Here is a 24,824-nt window from a genome sequence, read left to right as displayed (position 1 = left end):
TTTAGCTAGCTTTGATGGATATTGATCATGTGTTCATCTAGCTTTTGTTCTCTTGTCTTCATGTGTTGTGGCCGCCTTAAAAGGGAATGAGAAGGCTGATCACATGTGACTATTAAATTTAAGCCCATTCAGATTTTATTTTGAATTAATTAAAAAATCTACAAAAACTAATATCTTATAAGAGTTTTTTTACTTAATTTTATTTAAAATAATATGTTTTATTTGAAAAAATATAAAAATATTATTTTGAGGTTTAAATAATTCTGATTGAATTTTATAACTACATTGAATACCGTGCAAACACTCCTCATCTACAAATCATTGATTGTTTCTCCTCCCTTATTCACACTTTCTCTGCATTCCGAGGCAAGGGACAGTTTGTTCACAATATTCTCTCTTTTCACTTCAAACATCACCTCTCACAATTACAGGGACCTAGTCCTTGTGTACTAGACCGAAACATTGCATGGACAAGTTGCAGCAATTCTTTTTTTTTTATTAACATGATTATTTGAAATTAATTTATGAAACTTAAATTGATAATTTTTAAAAAATAAAATTAAACTTCACCTTATTTTCGTTTATATATATGAACAACGGGATTCTAATCAGTTTAGAGAATGCATGGTTTATATTTGATAATGTCACATATGTATGAACTGTTCATCCCCATGTTTTTCCGCAGTTACAAAATTGATTGGAAGGTCGTAGGTCAGCTTTTAATATGCTTTAATAGCAGGAAAAAATAGGTAAGCTTTCATGGCCACGGGTCCACGTCAATGGAAGGATCACTCGGGAGGGATTAGATGATGTTGCTATGTATGTAGAATAACTCGTGGTAATCAGAGAATGTAATTAAGGCTTTGAAATGAAAGAAAATCAATTTAGTTTAACCTTTGAACGGTAGTTCCTTAGTCTCCGATGCTTATACATGCATGTAAAGCATCAAAGAAAGTCTTTCCATGGTTGTGGTTTAAGCTGATTGCAGAAGGAAGAACAAGGATTAGCATAGATTATTTGTTGGTGTGTGTTAGAGAATAATATAAATTATATATTAAAATTTTATTTTATAATTTTTGAGTTATTGAGTTGAAATAATTCTGTAACATGTTATTAAATTTTTGATAATCGAGCGATTACGAGTTTAAATCTCACCATCTTTATTTATTTGATAAAAATTAAGTATAATGTAATGTGAACCTTATACATTTCAAACTCAAAGGGTTTTCTCTTAAGAGGATATGTTAGAGAATAATATTAATCATATCTTGAAATCTTATAATTAGTATTTAAAAGTGTATTTTTATCAAGATTTTATATCATCATATTGCACTTAAAGTATCATTAAATTCCCTAACTTAAGTATGATTTATAATAACAAATTTGATAATATAAAATATCATTAATTTACAGTAAATATTCATTTCAAATACAGACATGTTTCACAATTCAAAGAATTGATTAATTTGTTTAACTATTGAAAGTGAAAGGAAAAAAGAAAGGGATAAGTTTAAAAAAAAATGCTAATTTAATTCAAACTGAAATACCATTTAGTCATTGGATTATATCTGAAGCTATAGATCTTGGATTTTAGTTTGGTTTATATAGTTAGAAAACTAAGACATAGACCTAAAGCATTCATGAAGAATCAAAAACTTAATTTTCTACCGTTTATAAGTTCAAATCTTAGTATCAAAAGAGAAGTTTGAATCTTTCCTACAGCCCAAATATTATTCACTATTCAGCTCATATCTCGAGTTCTAGAAGTCTAAATGAGCTCATTTGTTTTTTGTTGGAAAGCTAAGATAAATACCCAAAACTTTCATAAGATGATCTATTCAAATTCTAATGTTAACAATGATATTTTGTTCATATAAAAAGATAAGGGTTATCACTAAGTTAAAAGGTGATCACCCAATCAATAATTAATCATTAAATCAATAATTCTAAATTTTAACATATAAAAGAAGGCATTTTTCATACATTAAGATATCATTATTTTTAGATCAAGATCATTTCCTTACTTGTTTTCTTTCTTTGTAGTTTTAATGTTCTAGTTTTATTTCATATTATAGTTTCATTAATATCTTGTATTTGCCTTTCATTTAATTTACTATACCTATATAATTATATTCTCATATTGTTTATTTATGTTTCTTTTCATAATGTTTAGCTTAGTTTAACATGTTAAGGTGAAAATGTCTCACTAATGGTGTTAGGATATGTATAATATAAACTCAATATGGACTTCAGTGCTCACATCCAAGAAAATTTGCTATTAACATGTCTTATCATTTTTATCTTATTAATTCTTAATACTTTGTTTGTTAAATAGTTAATCTAGATTTGTGTTGCATAACACTTGGTACAACAAATGCTTGACACTTTTATAGTCAACCATACGGTATAACTTACACTTGTGCTATGAAAGGAACTTGATTTGTTGTTAATATAAGTTAACATCATGAATTCCTAATAATATTTAAAAGTTTGGTGTTACTTAAATAAGATAATTAATATAGTCATGTTAACAATTTTGTAATGAGCTATTAATGACAAATCATCTGTTTGGAACCTCTTTTGTGTGTGGTTTCCAGTTAAGTAATAAAAAGAGTTTATATTATATTTATTTTTAATACTATTAGTAGATCCTCTAACCTTGAGATTTTTTTTTATCATTGTTTAATCCTCACATTAATCTTACATTTCAAAGTCCTCTTTAACTTATTTTTATTATTATTGTTATTGTTGTTGTTGTTGTTATTTGTAATTTATATAGTTAATCTCCCTATGGTTCGACCTCGGTCTTGTTGGGTTATTTATTACTTTGACACTTCTGCACTTGAGATAAGACATCAATCTTTTCATCGTGTCACCTTTCCTTATAGCTTAAGTTATGTATTGAGTTGAGATAGTTCTTTAACAATGTATAAGAATACAATAATGAATATTTCAATGAATGATATTAAAAACATTATTCAAAATTAATTTACTTCTTTAAAAGATATGAAGGGAATGAACAAGATACATGTTGATCTAGCATCTTTGATGGCTAAAGGTTAGGTAGGATGTGGTTCCTTATTAGTAATTACAAATTTCAAAAATAATAGAAGAAATTCTATATACTTTGATTAACTATTTCCAATAATTCCTTAACTATTTCCAATAATTCCTTCTAAATTTCCTAAAGAAAAGTTTTTTTATATGTAATCGATACTTATGGAAGCTTTGTTCACCTTTTGATTGATTTGAATTTTTTTTAAAAAAAAATATCATCATGATTAAAAGAAAGGTGTTTTTTTTTAATTGCTATTCAAATCTTAAGTTAAATTATGGTAAGTAAAATTAAAACTTTAAACAAGAGAATGGAACTTTAAATATTAATTTAAACCGAGAGAAAAAATTGTACCTCATTTTTTATTTATCTTTTTAAATTAATATGGATATCTAATTAGTTAACTTGAGTTCACATCGACTAATCCTATGAGCCCTAAATTTAATGATCATTTAAGCCTTTAGTGACTTTAAAATTTATAAGACTCGAAATGATGATCCCCAAGAAATAGACTCAAGACCTGACCAATTGAGTTGTACACTTTAGGATTCTCATCCAATATCTATTAACAACAAGAGTGTTGAACACTCCTTTTTAGTGCTTTGTTTTTGTTTTTTTTTTTTGTATTTTAAAAATCTATAAATAGTACACTTAAAAATTATTCTAATGGTATTAGCATATTATTCCCTGAAAATTGGTTGCATGGCATTAGAAAGTTCCCTTGAAAAAGGGCCACTTGGTTTATTGCATATGAGAATTACTTATATGGGTTGGTTGTGAAGTTGAAATGTTAGTGAATCATCACTAAATATTTTTTTAAATATAAAGAAAAGGTAGGTGAAATATTACGAGCAATTAAACTATTTTGAAGTTAAAATGTTAGTGGGGCACCACTAAATATTTTTTTAAATATAAAGAAAAGGTAGGTGAGATATTTCTAGCCATTAAAATATTTTGTTATTATAATAGTAATTTTTTTAAAATATATTTTTATTTAAAAATATATTAAAATAATTTTTTATTTTTTAAAATTTATTTTTAATATTAAGAAATCAAAATAATTCAAAAATATAAAAAGATAAATTTAATTTTTTTTTTTTTTGCAAACTCCGATTTAAACATAAGGCCAAATACCTCTAAATAGTTCAAACTATGGGGACGTAGTGTTTTTTTTTTTTTTGGATATTTTCAAGGCAGATCAATTACTATCAAACTTTATAAATCACGAAAAAAAAAACATTTTAATTTGAACAAAAAAATATTGATGTCCGTAGTAGAAGTAGGTCCTCCTACTTCTTTTCAGAATTGACATTTCGTAATATTGAGGCATTAGATTTCCGTCTTATATGGTAGGAAATTAATTATATTCTTTTAATTTCTAAACTTTCTTGGAATTAAGACAATTAACATCATAAATTAATTTTTCTTTGTAGTAAGTTGCATGTCAATTTTAAGTGCTGCGACTTTCTTCCTTAATTTTTATGAACAAAAGCAAGCTCATTTTGTTGACTGCACTAGTGTTCTTCGTTCAGTTAGGAGTTGGAAGTTGGACATATAGTCATGTATTAACAAGTGGTCTCTCTTCCGACAACAGTGCAATGAATATAGGCCGTAGTCAAATTTCCTCTGGCAATTTAAGGTGTGGTCCGTAGTCAATTTTCCTCAGGCTATTTAAGCTGTGGGACACCATCACGCAAATATTAGATAGACATTAAATTGCGAACCATACAGAATCTGAAATCAGTTTATGGTCCACGGGAGTCAGTACTGACATATATCGTCTTATTATTTTCTCTTTTAAAATACTTTGAAAAAAGAAAAAATAATAATTATGAACTCACAAAAAAACAGAAAGAAAGAATATCCCCTTAAAATATTATTAAAATCTAAAGAAAGGATGAACCATTGGGTGCATCAATTTCATTTTAGAATAATAAAAAAAAATCCTACAATACTTTATATTTTTCTTATAATCTAATCCTTTTATTGGAGGATACTCTTCATCAACCACTATTGTACTCTTGGAATTATGGGTACTATAGCGGTTTATATATATATATATATCTGTGTGTGTTGATGAAATCGTTGAAACTTTAAATGATATTGAATTTGTAGTAGGTTTAATAATTAAGCTTTATTTCTAAGCTTAATTTTGATGTGGGTTTTATTTAAAAAAAAACTTTTAAATGTTTAAATTAAAAAACACGTAGACAAAATTTAAAAATATATACATCGAAGTAGAAGGAGTGGTTGTGTATAAATTAATTATCTAAGTTTTCAAATATATTTTTCACATGGCATCCTTTAGACTTTTCTATTATTATTATTATTATTATGAGTAAATAGAAAAGAACGGGGGTGACAAACCTACAGTGAGGAAAGGGTGGCAAACGCATATAATATGAGGGGGATAGAATTGTAAACCTACTACGGTTAATGAGGTTACTCACTTTCTCACGAAACTATTTTCTTTTCATTTTAGTTATTTTTAAAAGTAATTTTTATTTAAAAATATATTAAAATAATATTTTTTATTTTTAAAAATTTATTTTTGATATCAACACATTAAAATAATCTAAAATATTAAAAATATATTAATTTTAAGTAAAAAATAAAAAAATTTAAATTTTTTTAAAAATATTTTTAAAATGCATAAAAAATCTTAATAACCATATTATCTTGAGACGTTGGTATGACTATGAAAAGATATTATTTATAAGATATTTAAAAGTATAATAATAATTGTTTTTTAAAGTTTATTTTAAAAATATATCAAAATAATATTTTTTTTATTTTAAAAAAATATTTTTAATATTAACATGCTAAAATAGTTGACCATATAAAAATATTTAATTTAAAATAAAAAAATAAAATTTTTTTGGTTGTCCTAAGGGCTGCCCTTTTTCCTTGTTTTCTTCTTCTTCTCCCATCTCAGCCTCGGTGAGGCCAATGGTGTTTCAGTTGATCTTGGATTTTCTCTCCCCGTCTTCCTTCCTCTGTAAACCTCGGTGGGGCCTTCTTCTTCTTCCTCCTCAGCTTTAGTGTTTGGTTGGGTTTAGCTCCCCCATCTAGGCTAGGATTTGGCTGGGCTCCAAGCCTATCCACCTCTTCTTCTCTTCTCCTTATCTAGGCTTGGTCTGACCTATCTCTCATCTAATTAAGCTAGGGTTCGGTTAGGCTTAGAGCTAGCCCACCTCTTCTCCCCTCTTGTCCAGCCTTCGGTAGGACAAGCTAGGTCAGGCATGGAGCCAGGGTTTGATTGGGCTTAGAGCCAGGGTTTAAATGGGCTTGGAGGTAGCCCACCTCTTCTTCATCCTTCAATTAGGCTTAGAGCTAGGTTTCCGTTGGAATTAGGGTCATCCCCACCTTTTCTCTTGTCTTCCCATCTAGGCTTCAGTTGGGAGATTCAAGCTTTTGTTCCATCTCTCTCTCTCTCTCTAATAGCATTCTCATGGCTTCACTGTAAAATGGCATTCCTAAATATAATATCTCATATGCTTAGTTAAGGGTTAGAGCAGTTCCTAAAAACCCAAAACATTAATAACATTGGTTGTATTTGGTTTGGAGCACGAAAAGGTCATGTAGAAGACACAAAATATTTTGATTAATTTGCAAAAATACAGGTAAAATGCAATTTTATCTTTATTTATGAATATTTTTTTTTTAACTTTTCTTGAGATCAAAATATTTGTTTTTACAAAAATACTAGTTATAATGTTTTTTATTTTTAAAAATTATTTTTGATACTAGTATATTAAAAATAATTTAAAAAATATTAATTTTAAATAATTTTTTCAAAATTTTCTCAATTTTATTTAAAACACAATACCAAATGGAGGCTAATTTTTTTGTGGCAATTTGGTTTCGCCCATCACAAATTAAATTGTGAGTAATGGTTTATATCCTTCAAAGAAAATCATGAAATTTCGTTTTCCTCCAGCCTGTCACGTCTTCTATTTCCTACAATTAAATTTAGTTCACTGTTAGTCTGACAAATCAATTTAATAATTAGATTAATTTAAATTTATTAAAAAATCAGTAAATATAATAATTTGGTTAACTCATGATTCGAGTAAACTCGGATGGATGAGATCTAGTATTTTTTTTCTTTTTAAATATAATTTTTCTTTTATATCTTTTTTTTTAATTGGTTATTAATACTTTTTAAAGTTTATTATATAAATATTAAAAAAATATTTATATTTTTTCAATTTGAAATTTGAAACCTCTTAATATATATAGTTTATGTTCCTAAGAAAAAAAGTATTTTTTCAATGTGAATTTAAAACCCTTTCGTATATATGCTCTCTGTTCACAAAAAAAAAATTATGTTTTTTTAAATACTTCATAAAATAATATTTTTTCAATATAGAATTTAAACCCCTTTAGTATATATATTTTATATTCCTAAAAAAAAAGATATTTTTTTTTCGTGTGAGTTTCGAAGGTCTTTCGTATATATGTTATATATTCACAAGAAAAAAATTATATTTTTTTCAATATAAAATTTGAAATCTTTTAATATATATATTTTATATTTTAAAGAAAAAAATTATATTTTTAATATGAAATTTGAAAATTTTTCGTGTGTGTGTGTATACAAGAAAAGAGTTATATATTTTCAATGTGAGATTTGAACCTCTTTAATATATATATTTTATGTTCTTAAGAAAAAAATTATTTTTTAAATGTAGAATTTAAAGTCCTTTAGTGTGTATATATATATAATCTATATTTACAAGAAAAAAGTTATATTTTTTTAATATAGGATAATTTTTTTTTTATAATATTATTTTAATCTTTATAACATGTATAGTTTATATTTATATAGATTTTTTTTATTTTTTTATATAAAATATTAAAATTTTATATATTTTTTTTATTTTTTCAAGTTAATTTATAAAATTAAAAACCTAACTTTTTAGGCAGATTAACTCCAAATCAAGATTAACTCCAAATCAAGTTTTATAACTATGGATAGTTGTCTTTAATCTTTTCCGATTAGGATTTTAGCAAGGTCGATTGCCGACTTAATTGTTCTTCTTTAGATTTTTTTTCCTATATCAATTCAATTAATTCTGTGTTGACTAGCCTTGATAGACATTTAATTAGTTAATTCCACATTAATTTGAGGTATTGTAAAGGTCGGGAGCTTTTAGCTTCATTACCACCAAGAATAAAGTAAAATCCCTCAAAAATAAATAAATAAATAAAAAGACAAATGTCACAATAGCTTGCAATAAGATTAATATTCTCTTTTGTTTTTATATTTTAAAAATATTTTTATATTTTTATTTAAAATTAATTTTTTTAAATATATTAAAATTAAAAATAAATTTTAAAAAATAAAAAAAATATTTCTTTAGCATTTTTTTTAAATTTAAAAATAATCATTACAATGAACACTTTTCAAGTAAAGAAACCAGAAACACAATGACATCCATGACTTATCACAACCCTCCACCATCACCAAGACACCATTCCCCTCTCTCTCTCTGTCTGGTTCATGGATCTTTCCTCAAACCTCCAACGGTCACATTTCTATCTTCCACTTGAATAATAAACCCCAAATCCCACTTCAAAACGGTTACTTTCCTTTCATTTCCTTTCTCTTCAAATTCCCACTTCAAAGAAGTTAGTTTAATCCTTTCCTTTCATTTTCCTCTCCAGAAAGAAAATTCCCACTTCAAAACAGTTACTGTTTTCCCTTTCATTTCCTCTCTAAAAAGACCCTAAAATAGCGACTTTTCAACTATAAGTCCTCATTTTCTACCTTGAAAAACATGTCTAAACTCTGTTCGTTTACTATGTTTGTATTGATACTGCTAGTGGCTTTGTCACTGCCAAAGTGTTTGATGGGCCAAAGGGGTGTAGCACCAAGGGATCTATGGTGTGTAGCCAAGAACAATGCTGTTGATCAGGCACTGCAAGAAGCTATTAATTGGGCATGCGGACAAGGTGGGGCTAATTGTGGGCCAATACAACAAGGAGGAGCTTGCTATGATTCTAATGATATACAGAGAACAGCTTCTTGGGCATTTAATGATTATTATTTGAAGAATGGATTGACTGATGATGCTTGTTACTTCAGTAACACTGCTGCTCTCACTTCTTTGAATCCAAGTAATTGGATAGGATACTTTATATCTTTGAGTTAAACAGAATTTTGGGTTTCGTTTCTTTTCTTGGTTTCTGGATCTGTAAGGTTTGAAGTTTGGCTTGTTGTGGTTGGTGTTTTCTGCATTTTTGTCATTGCATTGCTAATTCTTGATTGAGCCTTGATTTATTTGTGTTTTTTAGTTTGGAAACATTGGATCTTTTCTGTTGTTTCTGTGTTTAATTTGTTAACGATTTGATTAGTAGTTACTCATATGCTAATTTTTCCGTTTCAGGTTTTGATAAATGCAAATTTCCTTCCAGGTAATGCACTCGAATAGGTAAATTATAGTATTGCGATTGTTTTCGTTTGGTGAATGCAGTTTTGTTTGGGCTTTTGGGAAAGTAGATTCTATAAATGGCACTTGTGAAATCAAATTCTCCTTTTAAACACAAGCCAATACATTTGCTTTATGTTTAGGTTATGTTTGTTTCTATGGAAAGTATTATATAGAATTGAAAATGTAATGTTCCTAAGGGAATCAAGAGAAATCTTTTAAACAAGCCATGTTTATTGACAGGATAAAAGATTACTTTCGGCCAATAACGAGGCCCCGCATAACATGCACTACATTGGTCAACATTTTGCTACTTGTACAAATCCTTAACACACTTTGTTATTTGTTTTCTTAAGAGTAGACATTGATACATCTGGTGTGGATTCTGTAATGCAGCCTATCGGTGAATAATGGAAGCATTTATGCGTCAACAGGAACAATACAGATGGGGCCAGATAATGCAGATTTGAGCAGCAGCAATAGGGCTGGTGGCACATGGTTTTTGCCCTTATTCACCAGTTATTTGTTTGTCGTATTTACATGGCTAATTCACTGACATTAGTGAAAGCGAGGGCTTTTTTTTTTTTTATTAGGCATTTAATAGCTTTGGTTTTGTAGGTTCCAGGAATCATCTTCCACTACTGTTATTAGCTCTGTATGTGAATCTATTTTCATCAAGAAAATCAAGTAAATTGAAGTTCTTGCTTTTCAAGTCCGCTACTAGATTGCTGTTAAGGCTCAGTTTTAGGATTCTTGGCCCGTGTAAACTTATGAGAAAGGATCTTGAAGCAGTTTTCAGCGCCTGCAATTAAGTATTTATATGCATTAAAAGAACTGGCATGGGAAAACATCATAGACAATTTGTGATTCCCTGTGGATTGGAATACAACAAGGAAATCACACCTTTGCTCTTGACCCAAAAAAATTTAAATAACACGCCTTGGAGGGTAAATGAGTGTTTTTACAGGAAAAATTAGAGTTCTTACAGGAAATATTAGTCATTCTTGAATTGATTTCGGGCTTCTCGATCTTTTTATAATTTTTTTGCTTGGTTAAATTGCTTGATTGACTTTAAAAACAAAAAAAATGCTTAATTATGGTCTAAGGGATTTTTTATATCTCACCTTTTCAAGTACAGTGTTTAGTAATTTCATCATTGAAAACAAAAAAAATACTTAATTATGGTCTAAGGGATTTTTGTAAAAACTATATTTTTCTTATAATTAAAATTCTCCTAACTTGATCTCATGGGCTTATTAGTAATTTCACAATGTTTTTTTTGTAATAAATGATCCTTGGAGCAATGTGATATTTTGATAAATAAAAAAGTTCCTAATTTGTGCATTGCATATATTAGTTGCTCTGTCATCTTTAACTTGCGATTTTAATTAACTCTCATAGTTAAAACTATTGTTTTGTCATGTCATTTGATTTCTCTTAATATCCTTCTTAGATGACATACGTGGTCAAAGAACATATAGTTTCACATCAAACTTATTAAACTTAATCAATTCAATGACTTGAATTTTAAATTTTTTGAGCAATTGGAATGTTAGATCACAATGTATTTGAGCAATTCAATTCTACATGTTTTACCCCATAAGAAATCTCATTTTTACGCTTTCTTCTCTTTCATACTTTGTTTTAATAAATTATATAGGCTATCTTGTGTGTACACTAGAATCCCTATTTCCTTACTAATTAATTATGAGTTGTGAAAAATATTAATTAATTAATTAAATAGAAGGTGAAGAAAGCAAAAGTATATCCTTACTTTCTACAATATGAATGATTAGTCTAACACTAGATATTGTCCTGCTCTTCACTTCGAGCCGAGCAATTTTTTTTTTGATGTAAAAATATTGCTAGGCTAAAAAGAATTTAATCTCAAGTTTAACTTGGATGAAGAGGTAATTTAAATAATATATATATAAAAAATAACAATATTAAATAAATTAAAAAACTAACTAAAAAAGATATATAAAAAAATTGTATTAGAATCTATTCAGATTACCAAAAAAACTCAATGCTAACTCAATGAAAGAAAAACCATAAAAAAAGAATGAAACTTCAAAGAAAAAAAGATAAAAACATCAGCTTAAAAAAATAAAAATCTAAGTGAACCTCCAATCTAATCTAATATTAAAAACTTGAAACTCATTAAATTATAGAACCGAGTTTAATTAAAAAGATTAACTGTCAACCAATTTAATTTAATAAAAAACCTAGAAAAAAATAAGGATAAAATTTGAGAAAAAACACCTAAGAAGGATGACATTTGAAAAACAATCCCAGAAAAAAGAAATACAAAATTAGCTAAAAAAAAATCAAACAAACCCGGTCTTGCAAACTTATGAAATTCTAGACATAGGTTCAATTAAGAAACTAAACTCTCAATATGATAAAATTATGAAAATAATATTAATAAAAAAATGCAAAAGAATAGAAAAATAAGAATAAAATTTGACAAAAAAAACCAAGGATGAAATTTGAAAAAAAAATAAAAATGATCCAAAACAAAATAAGTCTCAATGGGAGCCATATTTGAAAGATTAAGAAATCATATGAGGTAAAATTGAAAAATATTTGTAATTTGATAGATTATTTATAGATTTTAAAATAATAGGGGTGAAATAGGAAGAAGTTGTTTAACCTGATATAATTAAACTCACTGTTTTTTCCATGTATGATATTTATAGTATAATAACCAAGGTTATCGGTTTAAAAAGTTTATGTAGTCTAATGTACTCTTTTGGTTTTTATCTTATTGTTTTTATTTTTTCTTATTTCATTTATCAATATTAATTTTTTAAATTATTAAATAAATCAATTCACATCAAGCTAGCTCTTATATAATTTTATTAAAAACTTGCATTAGGCAAAAAGATCCAAATCAAGATATTTTAAGATTTATTTTCTTGCCTTGATCTTGATTTAATAGTATTACAAAAAAATTCTCCACATTCTTAATAGTTTTTGTTTTTTGTGTTTTTTTAAAAATAACCTTGTTCACGGGTCCATGAACCAATTATCTATACATGTGTTTGATTGAAATGTGGTTGTTTTTTTTTTTCAAATACAACCCTTTTAAAACACAAACCACACTTTATAAAAATAAAAAATACATACCTTTTATATAGATCTCATATTAAAATAATAATTAAAAAAAAACAAAAACACTCACCTCCAAAGCCAAACACCTCATATATATCCCATTCTATAGCAACGGGCTGCATCGGCATGGGTATTCTATGGCAATGCCCCTCTTAGATTTCAATCAAATTTGTCAGCTCAGTAGTTATTTAAATAATTATAATTTATTTTCAAAATAATTTTTGAATGATTATTATTCAAAATTATTTTCTCTTTATATGAGGAACAACGACGCCTAGGATTTATTGACCCTTTTTTTTTTCTTTCTTTCATTCTTAATTAATCTAATTTTTGGCAGAATCCTTGGTTGAGTCTTGGTTCGACAATTGGACTTAATTATAGAATGATAATTTTGAATTCCAATTATTGATTGAATCTGTTACTATTCTTGAATTTCATAAAAGGAAAAAAAAACTGGGATATTTCGTGATTAGTTGGTATTTAATATATACAATTCAACCCCTAATTAACTTTTTTGTTTTCTATGTCTAAATACTAAATAGCATCCTTCAATCCAAGCTTCATGAGGACAGCCGCACTTTTTCTGGTATCTCGCTTTGAATAGAACCCTATCACGAGTATGAGAGGGAGCGGACCGACCAGATAAAGCCCTTTGAAAGAGCCCCTTGCTTCTCCTTCCGCCTTGGCGCACCGCTTCATCGATGAGAATGCCACCACCTTGCAACTTAGGAGAGGGAACGTAACCATTTGTCTATGCACTTAGCATGGAATGAGAGCTTCTAATTAGGGACACTCCTAGCCATTTCTTAACCCCGAGCATTCTTCAGTAAACAACACACTAAATTGAAGCATATTCATCTTAGCCTTCCGTTTGCTGGTAATTTGGGCCATAAAGAAATCAAAGGACCAATCTACTATTCATTGATAGTAATTAAGTGTCCAAAATCGACACTTCAGGAATTTCAAGATGGAATTGGTGTGGTGAATGAAGGTGTGTTGTCAAAAGAAAACATTCTAATTATTGTCGAGATAAAAACATCATACTGGATTCTAAACTCAATGCTTGGTTACTAGATTTTAGTCATACAGGTGTTGGAACCCAATTTTAGTTTATTGACCTTTCAATTTAATTTTACGGGATTTAAAATATAATATTAAAAAATCATAAATTTATTTTGATAAAAAATATAATTTGTCAGATTGCACGAAAACTAGAAATTACAATATACTTCTGTTATTTTATCCTTATCTTTAAGATAATCTTTGTCTTCTAAATAATGATAGTTATTTGCTTTCAAATTTGATTCTTAATCAAATTCATACTTCAAAAAAAAAAAGGTTGATTGAAATTTTGTTTCTCAAACGCGAATGGACTTTGACACTATAAACACAAACCTCAGTGTATGCACCAGAGGGAGAAAAAGAATACAAGAGGAATAAATTAGTTTTCCCAACAACGAGTACCTGCATCAACCTTGTAGAATGATATTTTTGACAATCTACTTGTAGAATGACACATGAATCAAGCAACTCCTTTATTGAGGTGACTAAACTCTAAACCAAAATGCACAAATAAAAAATGAACTATCATCTTCACATCATGACTCTTGAGACATGTTTTAAATGTATGAATAATGATATGTAGTGAACTCATTGCTCATATTTTCATGAAATGCATCTCTTTGCAAAGACCAAACCATCATATTAGACGAGACCAAAGTTTATTGATCTTGACTGCTTGCATTTGAAATGAGAAAAGACTATCTTTTCTATTCCTTACACACTCTAAAAAAGTATATCCTTTGTGGTACATTTTTTAAGCTTGAATAATTTTTTTCATAAAAAATCTTGACTAGGATCACACCTTGCATTATGGGCAAGTGAAAATTTCAATGAGAAAAGATGAAAAAACCGTGAGAAAGCTGAAAAAGAAAAAGAGCTCAAGAAGCTCAATGACTAAGGGGCATGCCTAAATCACAAGAAAGAGTAATAACCAAGATAAAGTGAGTATGCCCAAGAAAAGCAATGACAAAAAAAAAAAAGAAAGAAGAAAGGCAAATCACAGAAAAGCGACAAAAAAGAAAAAGAAAGGAATCAAATAAATAGATCAACTACTGATAGTGATCCTTAGTCTTTGAAACCCTGAAATACTCTTTGAGCCTTACAATCTTTTCTTTTATAACAAGAAACCTCAGCCAACATTACATGCCTATAAAAGTCCTTTCTAATCAAGCAAACAAACAACCTAGATTAATAAGCAATGCTCTTAAAATGCAAAGAGTATTTCTTTATTAGAGTCATAATATTAAGAACAAGCTATTCATTATTATTTATGCTGATAAAATAAGTGTTCAAAAAGAGACAAGTTTTTCTCAAACAAAACCTCGAGCTTTTTTTCGAGCCCTTCGCTTTGGAAATCTATAAGAAACAGAAGGTTACCTTATGATGCACTTTCTCCAAATACAAGAGCAAATAATCTCTTTTTCAAGAAAAAATCGAGTGCAAGATTTCAAAAGCAAATGCTTTTAAACTTACATTAAAACAATTTTTGTTTTCAAAATACAAGATCAAAATTTCAAGATTCATTTTAAACAAATATTCTTTCACCAAATTGAAAATGAGAGAAATGAGAAAATGATCACTTGAAAACTATTACTTGACGGAGTTGCTTACAATGCACACCTATGGGCAATGACTAGTACATGGGGGTAACATTATGTATAGAAGAAAAAATTGATCCCTTCTAGAAAAAGAGATGAACATTTCCTACAACAAGATAAGGGAGCATCTTGATTTATAAAAGGCAGCTTGATCCTTTCAACAAGTGACAACGAATGTTTTTAAAAGTGAGACAGGGATTAATTAATGATTCTCTTAAATTATTTGAAGAGATGAAAAATCTATAGCAAGCAAGTGGTCATGATAGGCACCATAAAGGCTAAGCTATGTAAACGAATCTGGAAAGAAATTTACATGGGTCAACTCGAGTAGGCTAGAAGCTAAACAATAAACATGACCAAAATTAGAGATAGGAAGGCGTCATCAAAAAAGCAAACAAGAAGATTAAGAAAAAATGAGGACTTATATTTCAAATCAGGTAAAGATGCATGCATATCGTTTAAACTTTAAGACATTAGACAACGAGTTTTGCAAACTTCGCTAGAGAAATCTCTTACGAGATCCATCAAATGGAAGGCCAACTTGAAATGGCCAAGTTTGAAATTGCTTTTGGAAATTTTTCACATTTGAGAAATTTTAACTTGGGCAGGCCGCCCATGAGAATTAGGCCCAAAAAAAAAAATCTTTATATTTTTTCACCACCTTTTCTCAACCATCTAAGGTAGTGCATTTCCTAACCCTATCTCTTTTCGAGCACGCCATTGAGCCCTCGCCTCCTTTCAAGCATGCCTTTGAGCCCCCGTCTCCTTTCGAGCGCAGCTTTAAGCCCTTAATTCTTTCTGAGCGTGCCTTTAAGCTTGTTTATTTTCGAGTGCACCTTCAAGCCCTCAACCATTTAAGATAGTGCATTTCCTAACCCTAACCCCTTTCGAGCACACCTTCGAGCGCACCTTCGAGCACTTGACTATTCTTTTAAGTGTGGTCCTTACCTCCTTTTGAGTGCGCCTTCAAGCCCTAATTTTCTTTTTTTTTTTAAACTTGGATAGGTCACCCATCATAATGAGACCTTTTCTTGTTTCACTTGGTTAAATCACTCATTACAATGAGATCCTATCTTTGTATTTTTCCACCTAGGTAGGTCACCCATTACAATGAGATCATTTATAAAAAAATAAAAAAAAATCAATCAAAAAAAGAAAGAAAAAAAAAGAGAAAAAAAGAAAAAGGGGAAGGGTTTTCACAATTATTCTTCTTTACAGAACTTACTATATAGAGTCAAAAGAAAATAAGTTTTCTAATGCCTTTGCACCATAAACATTGTAAAGAGGGGGCAATTGTTATAACCTAGTTTTAGCCCATTAGCTTTTCAATTTAATTTTATAGGGTTTAAAATGTAATATTACAAGATAAGAGATTTATTTTGATGAAAAAAGTGATTTGTCAGGTTGTACGGAAACTAGGGACTATAATGTACTTTTATCATTTTATCCTTATCTTCGAGATAATGATAGTTATCCACTTTTAAATTTGATTCTTAATCAAATTCAAACTTCAAAAAAGAGAATGAGTTTGATTGAAATTTTTTTTCTCACACGTGAAGAGACTCTGATACTATAAATACATATCTCAGTGTACGCATCAGAAGGAGAAAAAAATATAGAAGGAATAACGAGCTCTAAACCTGATAATCATCAATTTCAACACCCTTAAGATTAGAATTCGCATCAAATCGACTAAGACACTTTCTTGAGCCATTAACAAATCCTAAAATGCCATGACTCTCAAGAAGAATTTGCATATGAAAATGCCATGTGAGATAATACGTATCATTAAGCTTGACTGTTACAGTAGTAGAAATCATAGGAAACAAATAAGTAGTAAGAGATTTAACAGTCTGGAGTTGAGGAGTAGTCACTATTTTTTAGAACGTAAGAAATAAAAGAGGAGAATCAAAGATTGAGAAGGAAGAATCTTGCAAATAATCGAAGAGTTGAAGAAGAATTTTGTGTGGATGAGAAGATAATAAAGCCAGAAATCATGATAGAAACCAAAGAAAGCAGAAGCAAAAGATCACAAGATCAAGAATTCATGAGCTCTAATATCATGATAAGATAGAAAAATTACAGGGAAGCAAATAGAGAAATGGAGAGAAGTAGAAAGAATTTTTTTGGTGAACAAAAGGAGAAGAAACTACTGTATATTTCTTATTAATCTCTTTAACACTATTATCGCACATCTCCTGCGTGGCGTCTGTTGGTAATTTTTCATTCTTTTGCTTGATTAGTTCTTTGAGAGTTGTCACCTAGTATTTGATTGAAGGCTACTAAAAAACCTGAATATACTGGTCTTTGTCAGAAATTCAAGGGTAAGGGACTGATTGTGGTAGGGAAGGTATTAGCACCCCTAACGCACCCTACTTGAGGTAAGCTGCTTTATGATTTGATGTGATTTGAAAATTGAAATATTAATCAAATTCTAAGGCTTCAATAAATTAGTTATTAAATCCCAGAATATATGTAGAAACATGTTCTTATATTTTCATAGAAAATATAACATGATTTTATTTGTCCTTGAGATATTTAACCATATACAAATTAATCTCTTAATTTTTTTCTTTTTTTTTTTAAATTTTAATAATTCAAAAATATACATAAAAAAAAACAAACACACACACTAATATTACTCTAATATTACTTTTGAATTATGCTCAACTCACATATTACTTTTACATATTATAAAATATCAAAAGCTCAAAATAAATCAAATGTTAGTAATCAAAATATTCACAGTAATATTTGAAAATTACAAAAAGCATAGGGAATAATGCTGAAAAATTCTGGGCATCCTCTATGATTGTGGTACAGTGGCGACGCATCTCCTCCACGCATAGCCATCACTGGTGGCACGTGGGCTCACGTGATTAGTACTTAAAAGTGCATTTTTATCAAGGTTTTATATCATCATTTTGCACTTGAAGTATCAATAACTCCTTAACCAAAGCATGTTTTATAATAATATATTTAATAATATAAGATACCTTTAATTTATGGTAAATGTCTATTTTTAATGCAGGCCTATCACATAAATGAAAGGATTGATTGATGACTTGAAGAACTTAAATTGCAAGGATAAAGAGATGGCCAAACTTAGAAAAGAGATGTCGGTGCAATCCAAACCGGAACACTGTTCGGTAAATGGGTCATATCTGGAGCTATATATCTCAGATTTAGGTCAAATTTATATGGATGGAAAGGTAAGACATAGGCCTACAACTTTCATATGGAGCCCAAGATCTAAAAAGGCCATTATCAAGTCCAAACAAGATTTAATAAGGCCATTTTCAAGTCCAAATTGTAGCAATAATAAAGAAGTTTGAATCTGTCCTGTAGCCTGAACACTGTTTAGTATTTGGCCCATATCTGGAGTTCTAGAAGTCCAAATGACCACTCACTTGACGTTATCAATGAGATAATTTATGACTAATCTAGATTTATGTTGTATAACACTTGATACAATAAATACTTGGCACTTTCATAGCTCAACCATATGGTATAACCTACACTTGTGATATGAAAGAAACTTGATTTGTTGTTAACATAAGTTATAATCATGAATGCCTGATAACATTTACAAGTATTAGCATTAATTGAATAAGATAACTAATGTAATCATGTTAACAATGTATAATAGGATTAGAACCTCCTTTGTGTGTGGTTTTCAATTAAATAATAAGAGTTTATATTATACTTGAAGACCGTAGGTTTGTGGTGAAGGAGACGCTGCTTCATGGTGAGGTTGAGAAAAGGCTAGGAGAGCAGAGGGAGACTGTGGATAGGCTGGATCTCCGATGAGGACAAGCTAAGAGAGGAGGGTGAGGGGCTGTTGAGAGAAAACTAGCTAAGGAAGGGAGGATCTAAAATGCCCGGGGCTTTGGATGTTGGAATGGCTGAGGGGAGGGATGCGACAGCTCTCCTCTAGTGGTCTTTAGGCCAAGGAAAGGGAAAAACTTTAGACGACGACTTGGTTTTTTTAAAAAGATGAAAGCCTGAGCTACTGCCTTTTGAGGAGAAGAGAGTTCTCTTGTTTTTTTGTACAAGAAAAGGGGAGGGTCGACTCTCATTTCCAAGGGTGGCGGCTGCATGTGCTGGTAAAGACAGGTTTAGGGTTTTTTGTTTTTCTTTTTCCCAAAATTTTCTCTGCCCGAAAATGTTCTCCTCCTTTAAAATGTTTTTGCCAATTGCCTCTTTTTTTTTTCATTGTAGCCTAGTATTTATAGGAGAAAGATTTGCTGGTTTCAAAACTAGTCCCTCAACTTTTCTTTTTCTTTTCTTTTCTTTTTTTTTTTGCAAATTCTGATTTTATTTATTTATTTATTTTTAAAAGCAGGCAATATTAATGTCAACTCAACAAAAAAATCAGTGATTGTAAAATTAATGCGTTCAAAATACTTTTGAAAATTTAAATTCTTTTGAAATGATGTTGAAAATGCTAAAAATGATGCAAATATATCAAAATGCTTATTTTTTCTTAGGGTTTTCATGTTTTTCTATTTTTTGATTTTTTCTAAAAATTTATCAAAAACATGGGTGGCAACATATGCTCCCTCTTTACAATGCTTATGAAGCAAAAATTCCTTAATGTTTTGCATAGTAATCTTGTAAAGAAAACAAAAGGTCTTCCTCACTTGCTAAGTAATCCACTCAGCCAAGGACTTCACTTTTTAAAAGAAAATGATCTCATTATCATTAGTGACCTGTTCATTTTGAAGAAAATTGATCTATTTTCAAGGGTGACCTGCCCACATACTCACATTGGTTTATTTTCAGGAGCGACCTGCCCACATATATTCACGCTGGTCTATTTTTTACGAGTGACCTACCTTTTTGATTGGGTTAACCTGAAATCCCATCTGGCAATCTTCTTTAACCAGAACCAAAATCAGTGTGTAGCTTGGTCAACTTGAAATCCCATCTAGCGATTCCTTTTAACTAAAACTAAACCCTATATGTGGTTAGGTTAACTTGAGATCTTATCTGGCGATCTCCTTAACCAGAACCAAAAGTCAGTGTGTAGTTTGGTCAACCTGAAATCTCATCTGATGATTCCCTCTAACCAAAGCTAAACTTTGTATGTGGTTGGTTTAATCTAAGATTCCATCTGACAATCTTCTTTAACCAGAACTAATATAAAGATATGTGTGTGGTTTTATCGTAATAGGTGACCTACCTAGAAAAATGATGGTCTCATTGTGATGAGTGACCTATCCAAGTGAAAAAAAATGGTCTAATTGTAATGGGTGACCTACTCATATAGAAGATGATGGTCTCATTGTGATGGGTGACTTACCCAGATGGAAGATGATGGTCTTATTATGGTGGGTGACCTACAAAAAAAAATTAATGATGGTCTCATTATGATGGGTGACCTACTCAGATGAAAGGTGGCGGGCTCATTATGATAGGTGACCTACCCAAATGCAAAGGTGAAAGATGGTCTCATTATAATAGGCAACCTATCCAAATGAAAGGTGGTGGTCTCATTATGATGGGTGACCTATCCAGATGAAAGGTGAAAAAAAAATATAAAGTGGTCTCATTGTTATGGGTGACCTACCTGAGAAAAAAAATAAAAAATGGTCCCATTATAATGGGTGACCTACCCAGGTAAAAACATGGGGAATGGTCTCATTATAATGGGTGACCTACCCAAAGAGAGTGGAAAGTAGTCTCATTATGATAGGTGACCTACCTAGAAAAATGATGTGAAAGATGGTCTTATTATGATGGGCGACTTACCCAAAAAGATGATGAAAAATGGTCTTATTAGAATGGGCGACCTACCCAGATGAAAAATAAAAAGCGGTCTTATTATAATGAGTGACCTACCTAAATGATAGAATGTGACTTACATGGCAAAAAGACTTGGCTGGAGAAGTCTTAACAGGATAATGCTGACAAACCTAACACTTCTTAGTTGCAGGGTTGACAACTCCTCTTAGTGATAGGGTTGATTTCATCATTTCTTCGAGATTTTCCTATTGGCAGGGTTCATCTCAATCTTTTTTTTTTCTAGGATCTAAACTGATTCTTTGTTATCATCAACTCAATGATTCTTTCTTTGTCCACAATCTTACTGGACGTTATTGAGGATCTTTATATAACAAATCACAAATATGTGTAATGTTTTAAGGTTATATGACATATATGTATCTTTACCTGATTTGAAATATAGGTCAACCCTCTTTGATGCTTCATCATCATAGGGTGCCTTTGTTTGCATTCCAGAGCCTTCTTTGTTCTTTCCATATATTGGTTCATTCATGAGATAGCCATCACTCAGTTGTAAAAGCAATGCCCATCCTGGGTTGTCCATGATGATTACTACTCTCATTATCTATCAAGCTTGACAATGCCTCTAAGTGTGGTGTTGCTTGATTCATCATAAAGGATTTTCTTTCCTGGATTCTTCTGAGAATTATCCTCTAATTGGTTGTGTGCATCATGCCAACACCCATAAAGATGGTCAATCAGTCATCTAGTCAAAACATACCCTTCAAATATATATGGTCAACATCCGTCATGGAACTACCAAGTCATCCAAAGATAGATCTCATACTTTGCAATAAAAGGCTCATCGTTGTAAGCTCAATATTGTTCTCCATGGATTTCTCTCAGCTTGTCAAATGAGATCGTGAAAATAAATGCATTGGCATCATCCATAATGTTCTTTTTATCACCCATATTCATGCAGTAAAATGCACCTTTGAGCTTTAAAACAGATGGTTCCATAGCCGGTCTTGGTGGGTGTATCCTTCCAATATTCATTCAAATGCATTTATATGATAACATCTATCGGGAGTCATAGCCATGTTCTAGAGGATAACACAAGATGAAGATAGCCTTCAGGTACATCCTTGCTCTCAATTGCTGCCGGGGTTTATTTAGATCATAACTGTCTTTGAACAATATTTCCCCTAGTATGATCTGAATATACTCGTTCATTGATTATCTTTCTTTGAACCACACTATCCTTCGTTCACTAATTCTTCATTTGATCATCTTTCCTTGCCCCTAGTTGATCTAAATACAATTTGTTTTCTTTCTCAAGATCTAGTGTATTGCTCCCAGATCATCAACTTTTCAAGATGTGTCAAAGAAGTGTTGATGTCATTTATGTACAAGATTTTGCAAACTCGATTGATGTTCTTCTTGTTTGATAATCTTTCTTGTTCTGGAATCAAATAACATATTTCAAAGATTATGTTTATTAAAGTCTAATTGTTGAAATGAAATCAAAGAGATATCTATTTTTGAAAGCATTTTTTGAAATTTAAGCTTCTTTGTTCAAAGACCCAACACACATTATTCAATGTAGTCCTTTAATTATCTTGTATTTTGAAAGTAGAAATGACCCGTTATAAGATTAAAATGACTTTTTTCATGGTTCTTTGTGTCAGTTTTAATCTTTGATCTTGGGTATATCTTTTCATGGTCTGCGATGAGGTGACATTTTGTGAATTTCAAGAAATAAAAGACTCAAGTCAAAACTTGAGGATTCATCAAGAAAGATTATTTTCTTTTTTAGCATCAATTTTATCAGCATGTATAATAATTAGTAGCTTGATTCATGAAGTCACAACCCTTATGGAACAACTCTTCAAGTTTTGAGATTACCATTTATCAGTTCAGATTGCTTACTTGATTGAAAAGGGCTTTTAAAAGCACATAATATAGGTTATGGTTCATGGCTTATGAAAGAAAGGAAATTTGTTGGCTCAAAAGATGTTTGAGGGTTTCAAAAACCTAGGATCAACATTAACTATTCATCAACTCTCTTTCTCTTGTTGTCATTGCAGAGAAAGAGACATATAACCTTGTTAATCTCAAATATCATAATTCTCTTAACATATGTCATAATATAAATCCAACTTTTTCTTTAATGAATAACTAATCTAATTTTTTTTAAGACACTAAAGGCTTTATCCTAGACACACCAAAAGATATAAAGCTTGATTTTTTTTTTACTTTTGGCATTTGCTGTGTCTTTCTTCAATTGAAACCTCTTTTGCCCCTCTTAGAATTGATAGGCATTCTCCTTCCATTTCTTTTCTTTCTTTCTTTTTCATAGCCTTCCTCAAAGTTTTCTTGGATGCCCTTAATCTATGACTTTTCTTTTTGTAGTTCTTTCTCAATCTTTAGACTTTTATTCTAAGCCTCTCTTTTATCCATTAATTCTATTAGTGTCTTCAAAATATCTCTCATTTGCCTCCAATATGAGATGTGATCCTGGTTAGGGTTTCTTGAAAGAAATATTCTATCAGGCTCAAATGGGGACCACAAAAGATATATTTTAAAAAATATGAAAGGATAACAAGATGGCCTTTTTTCATTTCAAGCAAGGTCGGTTAGAACCGTTAAATTTTAACCTCATCTAGTGTAATGATTTGGACTTGTAAGAATCATGATTTGTGAGTCCATAACTACTGAATCCACTATATGTTATTATACATACTATTAAAACTTAGCTATATGATATATGATTCAATTTCATGTGTGAGCTTAAAATTTTCTTGGTTACCTCATGTCATTTTCAAGTATCGAGTCATTTCTGCAATCAAAACACTTTTTATCATTTAAGATTGACTAGCTTTAATTTTACATGTTGGAGTTTGATAAAAAATATTTTATCAAAATAACCTTTAAAAAAACATCTCATGCTTTCAGAATAACAAAGAGACAAAGAAAAGACATATTTCGTTAAAGGATAAAAAGTGATCCCAAAACAAAATGCAAAATGGCAAAAAATCCATCACAAAGATGATTGACAGTTTAACCCCTTCTTAGATCAGCTTCTTTGGCAATATCTGTGTTTTGCCAAGCAATTCCGATCATTTGTCATTTTGAAGATGTTTTGTGATAGTATGACCAATGATACCCTCCTTCATAGACTCCACTCGTCTCTTGCTCACTAACTTCTAAAAATGGTTGAGGACCCTACCATGACATCACATCTCTTATCTAGATTATACCACTTGAAAAAGGTGGTTGTATGGGATTTATCGGAGTCAGGTAATAAGTTTGGCATCTGAAAGATGCTGGTAAATAAACTCACGTGGCAAAGGAATGTCTATCTTTGGCAAAGACATTTGAGTAGTGGATGATATAGTGAGACTTGGCAAGACCATATAATTATGGTTTCCCACCTTTAGAGTCATCTTCTGATTCAAATCTCTTTTTTGTTCTAGTATTCATGGTAGAACCTTTAATCTTTCCTATATCCATTACTTGTTCAATCCTTTCAACGATCTTCACAACATCATGTGTTGTTGAAATGGAATTGAGCTCACAGTAGGGTATTTCAAAGAAGGCCAACACACCAGGTTATCATTATTTGATGACTGACACGACAAAAAGATTGATGTCTTCTCCAAGTGCAGGAGTGTCGAAGTAATAAATAACCCGGCAAGACCGGGGTCGAACCACAGAGAGGTTAATTGTACAAATTATAAACAACAATAATAGTAACAACAACAACAACAATAGTAGCAATAATAATAATAATAATAATAATAATAATAATAATAATAATAATAATAATACTAG

General features: G+C 30.1%; 1 protein-coding gene across 2 annotated transcripts; it reads left to right on the top strand.

Annotated features, from left to right (window-relative positions):
• Window positions 1-8,458: 8,458 nt before the first annotated feature.
• On the top strand, window positions 8,459-10,204 carry LOC105135168 (PLASMODESMATA CALLOSE-BINDING PROTEIN 5-like). 2 transcript variants are annotated; one of them, XM_011039915.1, is made up of 3 exons: window positions 8,459-9,178; window positions 9,448-9,475; window positions 9,924-10,035. In XM_011039915.1, exons 1-3 carry the CDS (start codon window positions 8,839-8,841, stop codon window positions 9,946-9,948), a joined length of 393 nt encoding a protein of 130 aa, XP_011038217.1. In that variant the 5' UTR covers window positions 8,459-8,838; the 3' UTR covers window positions 9,949-10,035. The 2 variants fall into 2 exon arrangements, with proteins under 2 accessions (XP_011038217.1, XP_011038216.1); XM_011039914.1 differs by having other exon boundaries at window positions 8,463-9,178; window positions 9,886-10,204.
• Window positions 10,205-24,824: the final 14,620 nt, after the last annotated feature.

The sequence above is a fragment of the Populus euphratica genome, unplaced genomic scaffold (assembly GCF_000495115.2).
Source record: "Populus euphratica unplaced genomic scaffold, PopEup_1.0 scaffold55.1, whole genome shotgun sequence".
Classification (NCBI taxonomy): domain Eukaryota; kingdom Viridiplantae; phylum Streptophyta; class Magnoliopsida; order Malpighiales; family Salicaceae; genus Populus; species Populus euphratica.
The sequence above is the reverse complement of the archived record's forward strand: the minus strand, read 5'-3'. Positions and strand labels throughout refer to the sequence as shown.